This window comes from Plectropomus leopardus, chromosome 19 (genome assembly GCF_026936395.1).
Source record: "Plectropomus leopardus strain MGB_pleo_1.0 chromosome 19, ASM2693639v1, whole genome shotgun sequence".
Lineage (NCBI taxonomy): Eukaryota > Metazoa > Chordata > Actinopteri > Perciformes > Serranidae > Plectropomus > Plectropomus leopardus.
The window spans coordinates 6,031,412-6,052,008 of record NC_142194.1 but is presented as its reverse complement, the minus strand read 5'-3'; the positions used below and the strand labels follow the sequence as shown (position 1 = coordinate 6,052,008).

The following is a 20,597-nucleotide window of genomic DNA, read 5'->3' as shown; positions in this document are numbered from 1 at the left end:
ATCAGATCACAGGTGGACGGCTCTAACTGCAGGTGTGAACGCACCCAACATGTCGTCAATGTGGTCTTGAGATCCGATCGCTCAGACCACATTCTGAGGTGGTTTGCATGTGGCCACAGTCTTTCAGCAGTGTGTGATGTGTCCTGAACCACGCTAAAGGATCGTCTTCTCAACTGACGTCCTCTGTGCCGGTGGAAGGACGTTCATACTGACTCACACACAATCTGTAGTTTTAATTTTGCGCTGTCACGTCAGAGCGAGAGAAGCAAACTTCTTCTTGTAATTAACGTCAGAGTAGACGCAGGAAGTGCTTTGTTATCTCCGGGTAAAAACAACGATGCATTTTCTTTCTGCAAACAGAAATGATTCAGGGTTTTTTCTGCATATAGAGCGGGAAGTGAGATTAGGTCACAAGTGATCACTCAAAGGCTAAAATGTATTCTAATGCCAAGTGTTAACAGACAGATTGTGGTCAGATCCCCCAAAAACACACGTTAAAGCCAGGTGTGAACGGTGCCTTTAAGAGTTTTTCAGGTTAAAGATTTTTTATCCTCCTCCTCTGTTGTCATCAGTCACCTGCTCTGGAGAGTGCTCGCTGGTGAACACCCAGGTCCCGTTCGGTTCCACGTTGAGGTTCCAGCCAGTCGGGGTGCTGCGGTCCAAGTTGGCCCGGGGGATGAGGGTCCGGCTCACATGACTGAGGGTGTACTCTTTAGGGAGGGTGGGAGGGCCTGTGGCCAGGAGATCCTCGTGTCCCTCTGGCTGATCAGCAGCTGGGTAATCCTCTGAGGGGTAGTCCTCCTCAGGAAGAGGGGGCTGCGGATGGAAATATAATCAACATTAAAACATGTACGTCTATGAGCCGTGTGCAAATTAATCAATGACTGATGCTCTCTTTGTTTGATTTTAACCCTTTAAAACTTGGGCAAACTAGCCTTATTAAAAACATGGGAAAAAGTCAATGAGCAACTTAAGAGGGAATGATCCAGAAATAAGAAAGAAATTACATGGAAATGACCTGAAATATCTGCTGACAAATTTGAATTATTCTGCAAATTAATTTTAAATGTATAATCATGATAATTAGATTTTTTACCTCCGGCTTTTTTTTAAAAAGGTAATTTTCTTAAATCTACTAATTTCTCGCAATTTGCGGGACATTTCTGGCCAAGTTGCTCTTTGCCTTTTTTTCCCATGTTTTTCAAAATAAATCAAACAAATTTGCTGGCTTCAAAACTTTAATTTCTTGTGACAGGTTTCTAATTGCAATAAAAGAAGAGTGTTGATCCAGGTTTCAAAGGGTTAATAATTTTTGAAGTCCTGATGATGGAAAACTTCCCAGTATTTCAGACAAAAGCAAATATTTAGTAAAATTTTTTGTCCCTCTTCTTTCCTGTCTTTTCTATCATGTTGAAAGTAACTATACATTTAACTAACTAAAAACTTCATTTAAGGAACTATTTAGGAAGGAAAAAGGTTAATTGCTTTCTTGCCAGAGATAGATTAAACGATTGATTCCACGTTTTACTTGGTGAAAAGGAACGCAGCACAAAAAAACTGATGCCGATCCAGGTTTCAAAGGGTTAATCAATCCATTGTAGCCATCAATAGCTCTGACACAGACCCTGATTTTTTGCCTCAATTCAGTTTCTTTTTAGTTGAATTGTTGCTACTTCTCACTGAGTAAAGTCAGGATGAATCATTTCCTTCGGTGACCCAGATGCAGCGCTCAATGACTTTTCCGTGACTTTGATAAAAGAGCCACAGCATTTCCACGGCCTCAAAGTATTCGTCTTTTTAGCTCAAAAAAGTCATTTTGGGGCAGGAAAGGGGGTCACCTGTTGCTCCTGTTGTGAGGAAAAACAGCCGTCTAATGTGTGAATATTGTCGGAGATGTTCCTATAAAGTGCAGCGTTTGAACACATGTCTCTTGAATCCCCCTGACTGTCTGGGACACTCATGAAATCAATTAAAAATGAGGACAAATGTCTTAAAGTTATGTTGGGGACACTGCTGGTGCTGTGAGCTTCCCTGATGAAAACGACTCTTGTCTGCTATGTAGGTGCAGGAGATTTAATTCCATTAAAAGCAGACTGTATTTACGGCGCTCCCCTGGGTGAAGCTAAAACAGGAGACCCGGAGAGTTTAAGTGGAGCAGCCTGGCTGTCCTTACCGGCTCGTCCTCGTGAAACCTGTGCACGCTCATGGGCTCCATCAGAGGGGGGTACGGGCTCAGCTGCTCTGGAGGCTCCCAGGACGTCTCCCCAGACGTCGGGTTGTAGAAGTAAGGGCGTCCGCTGGTCTCATCCACCAGCTGCTCCCAGTCGGAGGTCCACGCAGAGGGTGAGGCGGTGGACGGAGAGAGGGCGGGAGACTGAGGAGGCGAGGGGGAACAAGGCGGCTCGGGGTCCGTGGGGGAGTCGAGAAAGGGGTTGTCCCAGGTGGTGCGCCCAGTGGCGGGGTGGTAGTAGTACTCCTGTCCACTTTCTTCGTCAACGTGCACCTCCCATCCCTCCGGGTCGAGGTAGGAAGGAGAGTAGGACGAAGGAGCCGAGGGAGGAGACTCGGAGATGCTCTGGCGAAGTTGTGCTACGTTTACGTAGACGGCTGAGCGGAGACTCTCATCCTGCACCTGAGGAAAAGACACAAAGATGCAGATGTAGACGTACATTCACAGGTGGTTCTACAGAAAAATGAGGAGCAGTGATATTGTATCAATATTGTGATATGACACCAGATATTGTCTTGGTACACCGTCAAAACTGAGAAGATGATTTTACTTTGAAAAATCTAGGAACACTGAAAAAATTAAGTAAATATAACTTTGAATCTTAATTTATGTTTACTTTATATCTAATTAAGTTTACTTAACATTTAGATACATTAATTTACAAGACGAAATGTGACATGTGACTTTGTGCTCAGTAAGTTCTATTAAATCCTCTAGATCTTGATCAAGGTCGTCGATCATCACCATGTGCAGAACAAATAAAAATGAAATAAAATTGAACAATTCGCCATCACTGCGATGTCAATATCAAGGTATTTGGTAAAAAAAAGTATCATATTTGTCTTTCTCCATACTTCCCAGCCCTAGTGAGTGCTTTTGTTAAGACTTTTTTTCAGTAAAACAAGCTTGTAAATGACAGTGTTTGGTGTACTTGTACTTCCCAAGATAAAAGCAGTGTTAACAAGAGTCAAGTACCAGCTTTCAGCCCACCGCGCTCTACAGCAAAACTCTTAACAAGTCAGCCTTCCGCATCTTACAGAGCACCAGAGCACAGGAAGTAGCCCGCAGCTGAAAAAAAAACACACACAGGCACACACACACACACACACCACAGAGGCGTTCCTCCTGCAATAATGATCATTACCTAATTCCAGTCTCATTTTCAAAAACGCCCACACACAGAAGTTTAATACTCTTATATCAAAACAATGTCCAGGGGTCATGTCTGTGTTAGTCATCCCGCGAAAAAAGACAAAGGGTGCCAGTCTGAGGTGTGTTTTAAGGTTGACATAATGCTAGATTTAAAAAAATACAAAAAAAACCCTCCCATACCAATGAGAGCATCTGACCACATGTTAAGTGCAGAGAACTAAAAACCTGGTTAAATTTCACCTCTATAGTCAAACACTGTCTCGCCTTTTCATGAACAAAAACCAATTTCCATTGTTCTGATACAAACTGCATTTTCAGTTTCTGTCTAATAGAGGGAAGCTGCTGAAACCTACATGTCATTCTACTTTCAAGAGCAGATGATTTGACTTTCTGCATGGCAGGAACATGCAAAATGGACCTGATCATCACCAACAATTTGTTTACGACAATTACGAGTGAAACTGAAGACAAAGGCCACTTCTGTCATCCTCTCAAACTGTGACGCAATGAAAAGTTGCACTTGAAATGACCCCCGCTAAAAAAACAACAATGTGATCTTTCTTCAAGTTGTTCCTTTTTTTCTCTCACCTGGGCTCCACTGAGGCCGTTATTCTTCGCCGTGAGACTCCTGCAGAGTCTTTCATTGGCCTTCATGATGGCACAAAGAGACTACACTCCTTCAGAAGACACACTAACTACGTCTTGTGTCAGCGAGTCTCATAGTCTATATTTACCAAGACCTGAGACCTGTGTGTGTGTGTGTGTGTGTGTGTGTGTGTGTGTGTGCTGCATCTGTTCATCACTGAGGTAAATGTGCAGTGCTATAAAGAGGAGACATGTAGGGACGCCTGTGAGTACATTTACTCCTGCACTATGCTTTGGTAAAATTTAGAGATACTTACATGAGTATCTTGATGATAATCTACATTATTCTCAGTGGCACACTATTTTGATTGCCCCAGTGCACACTGGTTACTACTTATGCACTTAAACTAGTAACTATAATCTTGTCTCATCACATGATCAAATTTAGACTTGACACTGGTTAACATAAACACATATTAGCCAGAAATCATCATTGCAAAGAAATTATTCAATTAATACAACAGTTTTTTTTATAGTTTATTTAAATTAAGCACAGATTTTATAACATGTTTTGTTATAGATTGCTACCATAAAAACCATGATCGAGTCGGGTTTTCAGAGGCACGTTTAGTAAATGGCACCAATTCAGTCTGAGTTTTTGTTAAATATATCTCTACGGTGGCAATCTGAATTACTCGCAAGGGTTTGTCCTCTGCCTTATATATTCTTTATATATTGCTCACATCATGGGTCCGAGTGAAACCGCCCCGCGTGCACTGTCTATATTTACCCTGATTATACTTCCACTCCACTACATTTTAGAGGCAAATATTGTACTTTTTAACATACTAAATTTATTTGACAGCTGTATTTACTTGATACTTGTTGCCATATAAGATCCCTAATTGTGCCCCTAAAGTCTTTTTTTCTTATTTTTAATGCAAAAACACAGTATTTTCTAATTTAAAGTTAAAATTTTCATATTTTTTTTCCAGCAACCTGCCTTACTGTCATTTGACCGCGCCTTTCTAGAGCATTTTTTAACGAATTTAAAAAAAGAAATTGCTTGAACACTGTATTGTTGTTGCAATGACAGATTACACACACACACACACACACACATATATATATGTATATATCAATATTTAAAGTATATGTATAATACAAAACCATCGAATGAATCAACAGTTCAACTCAAAACAGCTGTTGTGGTTTTTGTCTTTCCACTGTTCCAACAATCACAATCTTTAGTTTGATTGAAATTAACCCTTAATGCACCCAGTTCGAGGCTGGTGAATTTGATGAAAGCGATTTCAAAGTTGTTTCTGGTTATACAAAAATCATCTTTCTCTTTAAAAAGAAAGGTCTGTCTTTGTAGCGAACCTTTCTATAGCGCTGTCAAACACTTAGAATAACAATGTGAGCTGTCAGTGGCAAAAACAAGCACTTTTAGTGGCCTTAAATTGATAGTGCAAACATAAATTGCGGATGCTGGCTGTAGCACTTTTGCTAATTTCTGGATTATTGTTTGTCATTTAAACACTAAAACACAGGAGAATAGTGTCCAGGTTGAAAAAATACAAAAATTACCCTTTAATGAAAGGAAGTGAAAACTTCATCCACCAATTTGGCTGAGGAGCTCGGGAGATTTAACATGAATAAAACTTATATAATAAGGGGAGGAGAGCGTTTCCGCACTATGGATTTCATGATCAGCTGTGTGGTTTTGTTATCTGTCCATTCAATGTTATCACTTTGCTGACTTTGCTTCATTATTGATCTCAATCTAACCACGAGGCAATCAATGACGAACTGCCAGACAACTGACCCCTAAACAGATTGATTCCTAACAGCACAACACGGCTCCACAGAGCAGACAGAGGAAATGAAAGAGCTGCATCATTGATCCCTGAAATAGCTACGCTGGAACGCCCACATGCACTGGAAGGAAAACTTTACCAACAGATAAACAAGCATGATGTAAACATGTGACAGACTGCAGCCACTTTGAAGGGAATTCCACTAAAACATAAATATGGAAAATATGTCAGTCCAAGTACTACTACTCAAGACGTAATGGCCCAAAATGAGCAAGAAATTAGTACAAAAAAAATTACATTTGAAAATATGCAAACAAAAAAGTAAAACAAAAAAGCAAACAAGAAAAGATCCTAAGAAAAGGTGCTAAAAAACACATTTTTATTTTATATTTTTTATTTTATCCTATAACATAAATTTTAATAATAAATAATCAAAATCTTTAGTATTTTTGCCTATTTTTTTGGATAATTTTCTAATAATTGTCCCCTCTTTTTTATTTTCATTTTATCTATTTTATTTTTTGTTCATCTTTTCCTAATTTCTTGCAATTTATGGGACATTTCTTGCCAAGCTGCTCATTGACTTCTTCCCATGTTTAAGAAAGATATCAAACCATTTCCCTCAGGCTTCAGAGGTTAAACAGCTTGTGAAAGAAATTTAGCCTGCCTTAACTCATCTCACTTATGTTTGGTAGGCCTGTTTGACTCTTGTGTTCTTGCCTTCTGAGCATCCTGTTTCTGTTTTTTGTTTCTGTTTAGAAACTCTTGTTTTTAAAGATGCTATATAAATCATGATCATCATCATTATTCAGAGTTTTTCCAAAACAGGACTGAAATACTCAACATACTCAACTCAACTGCCAAATTCAGACCTAAATGCATAAATACCAAAGTTTTTCCCACGGCTACTTTCAGATGAAAATGAAGAGCTTGAGACTGAAGCCGTTTTACACAAAAGAACACATACAAGAGCTCTTAAACATCCAAATTTCACATCGAAACCAGCATTTACAACGGCTGAGCTTTTCAGCATCAGCGCTCAGCTCACTATTTACGCCATCGTACTAAGCACAGGAAAGGAAACATGCAGAGGTGGTATGTTTACGCGAAGCAGGAAGCAAGACTGTCATCTAAACTCATCAAAACATATAATCACAAAAGCACGCTGACCACAGACAATTAAAGTTTACAATGTAGCAATAAAAGCTGCTTTGATGCTGCCGTGATCACCTACCTGAGGAGCCACCGGCAGAGTCAAGCCCCGCTTGGCCCCTTGACTTGGCCAAACCCTGGCGTACATGTCCATCATGTTTATATCGTCCTACCGAGAGAAGCCATAAATCCAAGTCTACAAATGGACATCAAACTCGCGTTAAATCAACTTGTGATGGGAGAGAAAGAGGCGAAACTCTCACACACACATCCTCCTCTCGCAGCAGCTGTGACAGTTGCAGCCCAAATAGAAAGGAGAACTGTGAGCTCTGTTACAATAGCAGCAGGAAGGGACTGTGTGAGGGTGAGAGTGTGTGTGTGGGTGGGTGAGTGTGTTTGTGTGTTCATATGCATGAATTCCTGTGTGCAGGGCAGGGGGATAGAGGGCAACTGTCTGTGTGGAGCCAAAAGCAGATAACAAAAACAAGACAGAGACGACACTTGGATAGAGGGAGCGACATTAACTCTGCAGGTCACTGTAACCTATTTCCTGCTTGTATGCCCATATATGATAAAAAAAGGAGCTGTCGTCATAGAAACAATTATCTTAAAAGAGTGCACGCCTTTTGGTTTAGGGTCATACTCAAGAGAAGATGTCAAAGAACAAGACAGACACTGAAAACTGCTTCGTTTTGATCCACGTGCTGTAAAGTGTTACAGTGTCTGACCCTCTACAACTGCAGGTCACTCAGCTAATAACGGGAAAAAAGGGAAGCAATATTTCCCACTATAATATGGGAGGCTGCTTTTTTATTCTGATGAGACACCATGTTGTTAAAACTGTCAAGCCCACAAGGCTTGAAACAGGAAGTCTGGTTTTAAGGCCAATTGTTCCACCATCACTTCCTTTTGCACGGGCAACATTGTTTGCAGACAGCAGGGATGGCAACGTGTGGCTGGTTTTGTGGCAGTTTTGGGGACAGGGCTAATCTCAAATTAGGTTTGAGGCTTGTGAGCTTTAGTTTACATTTATGCTTGTTGATAACAGTGCCAGTGGTGAATCGATGCTTCCTGGAACATCAAAAACATTTCAAATGCAGTCGTGTCTGGACAGAGGGTAGTTTGCCATTCAAATGTGACTTGGAAAAACCTTGAAAGGATTCTGCTCTTGTTTTGGATTTTTTTTCCACAAGTTCATCTATTTGTTGCAGCCCACCAAGATCAAAACATCTGCCGCCATGAATTGATTTTATATTTTCGGAGCTGGACCGTTCATTTGGAGCACTGTTGGAATACATATAATTTGGTTATTGATTGCACCACGCTCTCGGATTGCAGAGCACACTCTGGGTACAGATGGAGCAGCAGAACACCAGACACAGTCAAAATTAAACTTAAGCCTCATTCCCACTGCACAAAAAACCTGACAACACTCACTAACATTTGGCTTATAAATGCAATAGGAATGCGTACAATCGGCATTCACACCCGCGTCAAATGACTTTGAAGTAGTTGTGGGTATTTACCACCTCCATCTCCAATCTGTATTGATGCGAGTACAGCACCTGGGTGAACACTGTAATGTAAGCGCCTTAATCGTCAAGATATAATGACGCGCTGTCACTTATTACTGTCTGTCTGCTCCTAAGAAGCACTAAAACATTATTCCACATTAGTCTGCACCATCTTTGAGATGGAGACTGAATAAGTCTGAGATATAGAAAAAGAGGAAACCACTGAAAAGTTTTCAAAGACTGCTGTTCCTGCTGCTGTTTATGTTTTCCTGCCTGTTCGTGACCTTACATGGACACACCAACAAAACAACCCCCACACACACAAAAGCTGACCGAAGGGCAGACTTGTGTGCTGCAGCGCTCTGTTCACTGGCAGTAGGAACGCAGTCTATCGCCTATATTTAGCAGGTTTACCTGTGTTTGAAAAACTTGCATGTACGCGCTAATTTTGGTCGAATAGGGGTGTTAATCTTTAATGCACTGAGTCTTAAAGTTTGCTTTACTTATTTGTAAAGTGTCTTGGACAGCGCTCTGTGAATAAAATGTAGTATTATCATTATTATTAAAGGTTGTTTCACAAATGTGTATGATTGAATTTGTGCTCATACAAAGGTAGTGTAATGAACTGCTTAATTACTTTATAACAGTTCAGTTATTTTTTATAATGGAAATTTCCTTTTTTTCTGGCACAAAAGGGAGAATAAATAACAACAGAACCAAATAAACAACAACAGCAAAAAAACATTGGCTATCGTCCAAATTGGTATTTTAAACAGCCAAAAATCCCAATTTTTTTCTGTTTTGTCTGCTATAGGCAACTGATTGTCTTAAGCTTGTTTTACTTGGAAGCAGCAAATGGACATTAAATACTAGTACTTTTTAGCAACTGCATGTAACCCTTGAACAATGTTTCCGAGCATGATTTCCATCCTCGAGCGCAGAGCAGACAACTCGTTGCCCTCAGCAATGCATGAAGCAGCAATCTGCTTGATTACTTAACCACATTAGCGCTCATCCAATCAAACAATGGAGAGCCAAATTGGGGCCCAAATCACGCCACAAAGCACACAGTTGAGCTATTGAATCATTGTGGCTCCACCTCCTCTTACATCACACTCCTCATGGCCCAGAATCCAGGATAACTCCGGAAAAACTCAATGTGGAATCCATCAGCTTATCACGTCCTTATCTTTGCACTTCAGGCCAAGTCTGCATGCCAGCGTGCAAAACCTGCTGATATTGCTTGTTTCTGACAGATTTCTCCCACTCTGCCGCTGTAGGTGAAGTGTTTTCAGTGTAGGAGGGGAATTATCAAAGTTTTTGCAGTGCTCTCCGAGGCAACTGAAAATGGAAACCCCAATCTTTTGCAAAGGTGTCACCTTGACAGTTAGTTGCAGGTGCAAGTAGACATTAACACAGGGTTAATATAGTCCCAGGCAAGTTAGATTTAAGACTTTTTTTTACAACCACTTAGAATGAAATTTAAGACCAATTTTAAAACAATCAAAACTGACATCAATTTCTTTGGGAGAAATTTTGCCCAAATATTTAATGTAGCATAAAACATGACTTTATGGTGATGTTCATGTGGGTGGAATTTGGCATATTTTACATATGTATTAAAAAAAAAGATAATAATAAATGAAAAACTAAAATAAAAGATGCTTCTATTTATTTATTTTTTTTAAAAATCAGAAAATCGTACTTCCTATGTCTTAGCATTTGACTTTTGAAATATTTTTGTAAGACATTTTAATACCAATTACGGGCTCAATTTTAGATTAATTAATTCAATGCCTTTTAAGACTTTTTGAGGATCTGCAGGAACCCTGCATTAACAGTCTGCATGCAAACAAATTGAAAACATTTTTCCATCAATATTCAGCACTAATAACTGCAACAAAGCACCGCTTTACTCAATGTAGGCTGAACCAAATGATAGGATCACTGCAACCAAGCACGCCATTACAACTTTACAAAAACGTTTTGCACATAGTAATGACACAAAAGGCATTCCTGTGCAATGACTCATGCAACTCCTGACAAAGACAAGGTGTATCTTTACGTTACTTCTTCTCATTATTGCACGGTGTTTAAGAGACCGTCTAGAGGAGATTCAAGTAATGAAGCAAAAGTCGAGAAAAATGTAGACTCTCTGCTTTCTCTTGTCCTGCTTTGCATGCTGGGTGTGAGCACAAGTTCACAATCCTGTAATCATATTGTTTATAAACATATTTCTGAAACGTGCTCTTTGAGTCTGCCTTAACCTCACTTTGTACCTCTCATGTATGACCATTACATATGAGGCACAGAGTTAAATGTCACTTTTTTTCTTAAAAATAAATACCCAGAGATCTTTTAGAGAATAAAATAAAATAATAAAATAATTAAAATAACACCACCTGCTGTTCTGGAGATATTTCCAGAATCATTAAAAGACTAGTCTAGACTAGTCTAGTAATAACTAGACTAGTCTAGTTATTATTTCTTTTTGCATGTTTAAAAAAAACAATTTAACCTGTTTTCCAAGTTGTGACTGTATTTACCAGTCCAAACAAAGACTTATCTTTTTGATCAATTTCCAAAGTTCCCTGCACATTAATTTCTTTGTGTTGGCCCGTCACGATTAAATATCTGCTGCTACATATTGATTTTATATTTTTAGAGCTTGATCATTGGGAGCACGAATAGAATATATATACTGTCTGGTTATTGTTTGCACCACACTCTCGGAGCGCAGAGTGTACCCCGGGTACAGACGGAGCAGCAGAACGTCATGGGCAGTGAAAGTGAGACTAAATCGTTCGCACTTATCCAGCCCGCTACTGAAACTCCTCAAACTGTTCTGCTTTGACATGATCCCAAAAAAACGCTTGAATTTAGAGAGAGGGAGCACATAATATTGAAAAAGGGACACAAAAACAATTGAAAATAAAAGAAGACGAAAAACAAAAAATGGAAAGTTTGGCCACAACAGGGTGCCAAGTGGCCTGCGGACTATTTTCTAATTCACAATGAAAAAACATTGATTCGCACAGGTAATTAATTTAAACTGATAAATGTTAATGTTTGTTTATTAACTGGCCCCTTGCCTTCTGTGATTTTGCAAGAGTTCCCCCCGGGCAAAGCAAGTTAAGTATCCCTGCTGTTTGTCATACCTGCCAACTTAAGAAAGTTGTTAAAAATCTTTTTTTTCACTTTAATCATGCAATAGAGAGAATCTTTTTTATCCAAATAGTAGACTCTTTGAGGACTGGTGACAGATAATTTTTAAGAAAACTGGATTCTTAGCTCTGTAATTCGCATGTACTGATAATGCACGAGAGGCACAAACTCGCTACCCTCATGTCGTATATGAGGCGTGTACAGAACATGCAGTTCAAATGAAAAATGTGCACAGACTTGTGTGACGTACAGGCTGCTAGTGCAAGCTCAAACTGAGGCAGAATGAATCTCAATCCGGTGAGCTTTTCAGTCAAATAGCAAAATACACTGATGTTCCCAGCTACACAATATGACCAAAGAATGGTAAAAATGAAAAGCTCATCTTGACCAGGAGGGGAAAGCTGCATGCACCTGTCCTCACACACCTGACGGACGTGCGCTCTGTCAAGCAGGCATGTAAAGCGAAGTCTGACGACACCCTCACACTACCTGTCAGAGCAGTTTTTAGGCATTTGATTTGGTATGTTTCACAAAGCAGAGGATATTACTGTACACTTGCTCTCCATGGAGCTTTAGTTCATCCAGTTTTTTTAAAACATGTTAGAGCGGTCTCAGCTGTTCACCTTTAAATGCCAAAATATCCAAATATCACAATATCACTCGCTCAGTGGTGCTACGTGAGCGAGCAGTTGATGCACCAGGGTTCCTACAGTGAGAGGAAAATTAGATTTAAGACCTTTTAAGACTATGTTAGTGCCACTTGGAATGAAATGTAAGACCAATTTTACAAAACTGAACTGTTATCAGTTACTAGTTAAACTTTCAAATATTAATTGTAACATAAACATGACTGTTTTTGGGAAATACCTGGTGTTTGTTAATGTGTTTTCTTGGCTATTTTATGTTTGCCATTGAATAGAATTTGAGGGAAAATGTCCATAAAACTATATTTGGACTTCTTATAATTATATATCATAAAATTATGTTACAGAAAAAAAAACTATAATACATGTTTTTCACGTGGTAATTTTCTTGTTTTGGATTTTAATTTGCTATTTTTTTTTCCTTTTTTTGCTTATTTTCAGGTAACTTACATGTAATTCCTCAATACTCTCTTGCTAATTTGGAGGCCCATTTCTTGTTAAGTTGCTTGTCGCCATCTTTCCATGGTTTTAAAAGAAATCAAGCCCTCAGGTTTCAAAGGGTTAAAAAGCCTTTTACGGCACATATCTCCAACACTCGGCAACTCGCACCAAAACCATCTGGACTGAGAAACAGCACTGCAGCACTTTTGATTTTGGAATGAACCGTCCCTTTAAGTGATGAAGATTTCTTGGACATGTTGTGTTCAGGATTCATCATGTGCCATAAAGAGCAAAAACAAAAGCTCAACTCACACCAAAACAAAAAGACGAACACCGCCATCACTAAAACAAAGCCAAACCTGAATTTTCAAATGCGTCTTCCTGCAAGCTGCAAAGTTATCTCTAACTAACTTCCCAGTCCCAACTGGATTTGTCTTCCACTTACCAAACTTAATATCCCAACTGAGACCAAAGAACAACCGGCATACCCTCGATATTAAGTGACCTACATTTGGGGCTAATTGCAAGTTCTGCACATTACATATGCACACACACGCCGACTGCATGGCAGAGCTGGCACTAAAAAGTACTAAAGCCCTGCTTGTTGGGAGTCAGGCCAGACCCCCTCACATCACCATGGAGAAGGCCCTCCATTGTGGGGGGAGAATTAATGCACTTGAGGGGTCCTGGCACGTCTACAGTCCTGGGGCTCATTCATGCTTCCCCCGAGGGGACATTAAAACCAGTTTGCAGGAATTCATATATCTAATCAGGGTTCCCACACATTTTCATGGACTAAATTTAAGAACTTTTTCATGACTGTTCAAGGATCCTTTTTTTCTGCTCAGTCTGTTTTTAAATACATCAAATTCAAACTCTGTTCAAATATAATTTTAGTGTCCCACATAAAAGTGTTCAAGGACTGTCAGCAATGTGAAAATCATACAATAATTTTTGTTTTTTAAGTTTTTGGTTGTGATAAATTGTGTCACTTTTGTGAGTTTTAAAAGAACACATGCCTTTCAAAAAATGTAAGAAAAAACAAACAAAAAAATATTGTCCCCAAATTTTAAAGTCTTCTATAAAAATCACTGAAAGTTTTTAAAGAAAAAAAACCCTGCTAATACACACCTTCCAAATCTATTTCTTAACAAAAAAGCCCAAAGTGTTTAATAAGAAAAAAATTGCAAAATAAGAAAGAAAATGGGAAAACACTGCTAAAACTATTTTTTAGAGAAAACAAGCTTTCCAAACACGTTTTCTTGGGAGGAAATTTCTTTTTAAATATTTTTCTATGGAAATCACATTTTTTTAAAAAGAAGAAAATCATAAAGATTGTTTTTTGAAAAATTGTTTTGTTTTTGTTTTTTTTTTAAATCGCTGTTATGTTACTAATTATAATTACAACATAATGCAACACATTTTCGTGATTTTTATTGGTAACATTACTTTTTCGGGCCTGGAAAATGTGACTGTGAAATTCCATGACTATTCCAAGTTTTCCATGACCGTTGGAACTCTGTCTAACTGTATTAAACTCAAACAAACCTCCCACTTCGACAACAAACTGGTAATTACAGTGTTTTGGTGGAGTCACTGGGTATACTGGGAGAGGCTGCAGCCATTAGTGCCACACGCACAGAAACTGGAAATCTTATCTACCACTTTCTCCTTCACAAACTGGCTCGTCACCTTGCAACAGGTGCAAAAACAACATCCCGGAAACTTACCTGAAACTTCAGCTTTTCGTAATCGGTATTCAGCGAACTACATCCAGGAGGGGAGAGGGTTTAACGAGGCAAACAAGCGCAAATGTTTCATCGTCTCCCTGCGGTTCGGTTAATCACAATTCTCAGGATCGTCCCCGGTGCTGGGGAAACCAGGTGGCAGCTGGAGGTTTGGGAGTGGCTGGCAGCTTTCGGATTAACTCCTTCCTTTCCTCGGAAGAAGTCACCCAGCCGACAGTACCTGTTTGTAACCTGTTCTCGAGTTACCTCACTGGCTGTGCGCTGACAGCGCTGAAGCTGATAACAAACCCTCCTCCTCTGCATCAACAAAATGTGCAATCAAAAATTTAAAGTATACACACCAGGTTAAAGAGACTCCACACCCGCAGAAACTTTCACCGAGCAAAACTGAGCTCCTGAATCAGCTGCTTTAGCCGAGGTACTAAAGAAACACCTCTTTTTTTCGCCCATTGAAATGGCATGAAGGGGACGGCCGGCCATTCATATGCTGATGAGCTGGCACAGATACTGTGAACTCAACCAATACGGTCCTCCAAGTCTGCACTTTCTCTGCAAAAAGTGTCCAAATCAACCTCTGATAAGATCTCTAAAATCTAATCAAATCTAATGGTCCCAATCAGTGGTGGAAAGTAATGAAGTAGATTTACTCATGTACAGTAATTAAAGGGATTTTTACACATCAAAGTCTGTCCTTTAACACTTGTGTCCGCAGTTAAACCTCTGTGACCTCAGAAAACTGGTTTCATTTCTTTCACAAACATGAGGGAATAGTAAATAAGCAACTTCACAAGAAATGTCCCATTAAGTGAAAAAAAAGTAACATGTGACAAGGAAATGACCTGGCAGGGAGCCAGGAAAGATTTTTTTAAAAAAATAAAATAAAAATGACAATGCAGTTAGGATTATTAAATATTACCCCCCCCCCAAAAAAAAAACTAAAAACAAACCTAGGGAAAAATGTCTATAAAACCTTATTTATAATTTTTACAAATATATGTAAAATTATGTTACAAAAAATAATACATGTGTTTTACATACGGCTTCTTTAGGTTATTTTTTGTTATTTTTTTTGTTTTTCCTTTGCTCTTTCTCCCCTTTTTTCAGGTAATTTATTCCTTTTTTTCTCTAAAAAAATATTTATTTTACTAATTTATTGCTAGTTTTGGCCTTTTGTTGTTAAGTGGCTTTTCACCTTCTTTCCAAGGTTTTGAAAGAAATCAAGCCCATTTGCTCAGATTTCAAAGGATTAAAAGCCCTTCACAGCTCTACTGTATACTAAATATACAAAATTAACTTCATTTTGACCAACTGCAAAATAAAAATTCTGCTTATATGTATTTAATAATAATAAAAAGAATAGAGCTTTTCATTTTGTAGCACAGCATGTTTTCCCAACCCTATCTTATGCTTTCTTATCTTGTTTGATACAAGTGTTTTGAGACTACTATCAACTGAAAGCACTTGACACATAAATTATCTCCATTTAACTAATAACGTGACTCGTAATAGTAATTGGCCGCATCAGTGATGATTTAGTGTCCTCTCAAATACTTATATACACTTATGCAAACAAGTAATGTGTATTTTGTATTTATAATTAAAAAAAGTGGATATTTGTGCTAAATTTGCAGAAATTCACCTGAAGTTTTCTTAAAATTCCAAGTTCACAAGAATGGTGACCTTGACCTCTGACCTATGGCCACCAAAATCTAACCAGTTCATCCGTGAATCCAAGTGGATGTTTGTGCCAAATTTGAGAAAAATCCTTTGCAGACAGACCTGTTTTTGCATTGGCATAAAATACTTTTTTTTCTGGTGGTCACCGCCAAAAAAGCCACTTAAATCTTCGATGACTCAATGCTGTAAGCACAGGCGTCGCTTTCATTTCTACATTATGAGGGAGGACACATAAAGCAGGGGTCTCCATATGAAAATTTTGAGCATCAAACACATAATTTTCTGCATTCCCATGGGTTTCTATGCACCAATTTATCACTTTTCTGCATTCATTTAAGGTTTATATGTCTTATTTTTTTTTAAAAGTCCACTGTTACAAATGCCCTAAAAACTGCAGGTGAAGTGTTCCCTGCATCTTCTTCAAAATCACCTATTATTATGAGACAATAAAACCTGAAAACCTCTGTGTATCTCTTTTACCTGATGAAACTGCGCCCTCTGCTGGCTGTAAAATCACACTGACACATTTGTGCTCCAGCTTGTGTGACACTGAAACAGAATAATAAATAAAAACAGTCTCTGCGCTACCTATAATTTGCCCTAATCTCATCTTTTTTGTTTTTTCCAAGTTTGAGAATATGCTCATACAAAGTTTACTTTTTTTAACTCAACTTCCAACAGACTTTCGGGTTGATGTGGTGCTTTCGCTACCTGAGAAATGTGGTATAATTTCTGCCCTAATATATGTGCTAGATGTGGGTTATCACCAGCCATTTATACTCATATGTTTGTTTGTTTTTTTGGCCAAAATCAGCAGAGTTTTGGTCTTCTTTAACAGATCGAATTAAGTCCTTAATATCACTGCTGTACCCAGCCCTTTGGGATAGCCCCTGCGGTGGTTTCTCTCTCTCTGTTTTGTTTTCAGTTCTACCACACCACAGAGAGGGTGGGGAGGGAAAAAACAAAACAAAAAAAACTCTAGGACATGGATCCCAAAATAAAATAAAAACAGTAATACTAAAATTAAAACCTTACCTGCTCAGCGGGAGGTTCATCCGTAGAAGTTTTCTCTGCAGTTTGGTTCTGCTGCTCCAACGTCAATGTGTCAGAAACAGGACCAAGCACCTCAGAATAAGTGTCAAATTCTGGGATGTTTATCTCTGGTATGGTGTCGTATATGTGTGAATCCGGGGGTAAAGGGAAGTCCATATCCTCACCGTGTGGAAAAGTCTGTTCGACAGCGTCATGCTGCAGTGAGCTTTCTGTGTGTCCGTTTTTGACCTTTGGCACAGGATGAGATTTTGCATAGAGCTGCATGTTGTCAGTATTCAGAGGTGCAGAGGGGACTGAAGAGCGTTCTGTCGAATCATGTGTCTTTATATTATCCTGACTGTGTGCAAAGCTGATTTTTCCTTCCTCCACAGTCTCACAGGGCTTCTTCACATCTGGTATGTCACAAAAACCAAAAGTGGAGAACCGGTGCGTCTCTTTTGAAGCATCCTGAGCAGATACATGAATCACTGCTGTCGCTTTATGTTGTGTCTTTGCAGCCGTGTCCTCTGACCTGCAGTTAGTCTCAGGTGAGTCCAGCTTTTTAGGAGCAGGAGAGTCTTCTTTAAGTGACTGGATCTCCTTCACATACTGCGCGGGGACATAAAAGGGCTTGGTGTGCTGGTCTTTGCGGACATGCCACCAGTGCTCATTAGTCTTTGAGACCAGGATGTAACTTTCATTCGGTTTGATGGACACGAGGTGACCATCCTTGGCCGCGTACTCAAATGCATGCTGCACTGACACGAGCTCCATGCTGCGGTGCGCCGCTGAGGCCTCTGTGTTACTGCAGCTTTAACATCTTGGAGCTGCAAATAGAGGAAATGTGAAGTTAGCGTGGCTCTCAAAAAAAGAGTTTAATTTTAAATGTCAGCTCATTGTCACACAGCTCCACCAACAGAAACTTGTTACTTCTTTTCACGGTATCGGTCCACTCTGCAATGTGAGCGTCATGGACGCATTATGAGACGACAGTCCTCGAGGCTCAGACATGTGAAACGACCCCCCCCCCTAAAAAAGAAGAAAGCTAAGTCAAGTCAGATTTTATTCATGTGGTTTATTATTACATATAATTTCCTCAGGCGGGGTTGAATGTTCTTAATCTTAAAAATTCCTCTGCAGAGATCTGTTTTCACACTGACATAAAATACTTTTTCTCTGTTGCTCACTGACAAAAAAGCCTCTTAAAATTTACTATGATTCAATGTTGTAAGCACATTTGTAGGTTTCATATCTACATTGAGAGATTAGATTAAATTTCATTAGATTAGATCTTTATTTGTCCAAAATGTGGAAAATTGAGGACACGTGAAGCATAAAACATAAATCAGGGGCTTTGGGGGCTCTCCATATGAAACTTTTGAGCATCAAACACATAATTTTCTGCATTATGGTGAATTTCTATGCACCAATTTATGACTTTTCAATTTAAGGTGAAAGTGTCTTAAATTTAGACCCCTGCAGTAGCAAGATCCCCGAACTTAAAATGTATTTTTAATGTCATTTTGAATCTCTTTGCGGTAATATTGTATCTCTCTGAAGCACTTTTATGTCTGTTGTGATTTTGCATTTCCCACTAGTTGTTTTGTGGACATTTTTCATCTTGTTGCAGTTGCTTTGGGTCTCCTTAAGTTGTTTTTGCATCTTTTTGTGACAGTTTTTGTGTCTGTTGTTTTGCATCTCCCTCTAGTCACTTTGTGGTCACTTTGCATCCCACTGTAGCTGTTTTGGATCTCTTGGTGGTCATTTTTTGTCTCCTTGTAGTTGTTAAGCATCTCTTTATGCTTATTTGGAGTCTCTCTGTGGTAATATTACATCTGTTTGTAGTAGTTTTGTGTCTGTTGTCATTTTGCGTCTCCCTTTAGTCATTTTGCATCTCACTGCAGGTGTTTTGCACCACTTTTGTTCTCATTTCGCGTCTGCAGTCATTTTGAATTTCACTGCAGTCGATTTGGGTACCTTCATGGTCATATTTTGTCACATCATTATCACTTTGCACTTCTCATGTGGTCTCTGCATCCGTCGTCATTTTGCACCTCTATTGTGGTCATTTTACATCTCGCTGTAGTAAATTTGCATCTTTTTGTAGTAGTTTTGTGTCTCTCGGTCAGTGGTTTTGTTGTCATTTTGCATCATGTTGTAATTATTTTGGGTCACTTTGAGGTCGTTTGAGTCTCTTTTATTCGTCTCAATATCTCTCCTGTAGTCATTTTGCTTCCATAGTAGCAGTTTTGTGTCAAGTGTATTCTTAGGTCTCCCTGTAGTAGTTTTGTAGTCATTTTGCATCTCTTTGCAGTCATTTGGGGTTTTCTTTGTTGTTGTTTAGCACCTCTATTGTGGTAAATTTGCATCTATTTAAGGTCATTTTGCACCTTTTTGTGGCAGTTTTTGTGTCCATTGTCATTTTGCTTCTCCCTCAAGTCATTTTGTGGTCATATTGCATCCCAATGTTGTTATTTTGGTTCTTTTTGAGGGCAATTTTGTCTTTCTGTAGTAATATGATATCTTTTTGTCGTGAGTTTTGTCTAGAGCCTCTTTGCAGTTATTTGGGGTTTCTTTGTTGTAATTTTGCACCTCTGTTGTAGTGATTTTGTGTCATTTTGCATCTTGTAGTTGTCTTGAGTATTAGTTGTATTGTGTTATCCGTCTTTTCAGGTCTCCCCGCAGTGGATTTGGTGTGATTTTCCATCTCAAAGTTGTTTTAGGTTTCATTTTGTGGGTCTTTGTTGTTGTTTTGCATCTCTTTGTAGTCTTTTTTAATGCTGGTTCATAGTCATTTGCTTGACTTTCAAACATCAAATGTAAACATTCACTTTAAGCTGAAAGGCCTCCTGTGTACCTCTGCCTCTGTATCCAGCGAGCCTGCGTACAGGGCCATGTGATGGTTAGTGTTTGACATTATCATAATAACACTGACTTTTGAGAAAGGTTCATGCAATTTCGAGTTAAGATTAATAACAAAAGGCTGGCAGAGGTAAAAGCCTCTATTTCTGTGCACACAGATGCAGAGGAAGTTACCTCCATTTGCTGCAAAACACTTTCAACTTAAACTGACAGACAGACCACTGGAGCAGCAGACTGAAAACTGTGCAGCCACAAAACAGGAAGCCTGCACCAACCTCAGCACGGCGTCGGCGCGACGTCACCTGGCAATCTCAGTTTGCCTTATCAGGCTATGTTTCATCCATGAATCACTCAGAGTATTTAGAGCCTTTTGTTGTCTCCTAGAGCACAAAACACAGAGACAACAGGATATCTTACATGCAAACGCTGCAATATTTGAGTCTTTCTTGTAGCCATATTGTTAAATAGTAACGTTTGTATTTTATTTTGTGACTCACATTGTAAGAGCATTGAAAGACTAGTCCTCTTTTTAAATATTTGTCTCTAAATCCTTTTCCCATTTATATTTAATAGCC

The 20,597-nt window shown here is 39.1% G+C and overlaps 1 protein-coding gene across 2 annotated transcripts in view; it reads right to left on the bottom strand.

The window, feature by feature from the left end:
• Positions 1–20,597, bottom strand: part of arhgap27 (Rho GTPase activating protein 27) — a 32,567-nt gene that overhangs the window by 11,439 nt on the left and 531 nt on the right. Inside the window, exons 2-5 of one of the 2 annotated variants that reach the window (XM_042507700.2) lie at positions 20,298–20,402; positions 17,164–17,987; positions 2,174–2,632; positions 577–816 (exon numbers count right to left, since the gene is read on the bottom strand). In XM_042507700.2, the coding sequence (XP_042363634.1) occupies positions 577–816; positions 2,174–2,632; positions 17,164–17,934 (1,470 nt within the window). In that variant the 5' untranslated portion in view covers positions 17,935–17,987; positions 20,298–20,402. Of the gene's footprint in view, positions 1–576; positions 817–2,173; positions 2,633–7,021; positions 7,274–17,163; positions 17,988–20,297; positions 20,403–20,597 lie in introns of those variants that run through there. The other variant, XM_042507701.2, reaches the window with a different exon arrangement.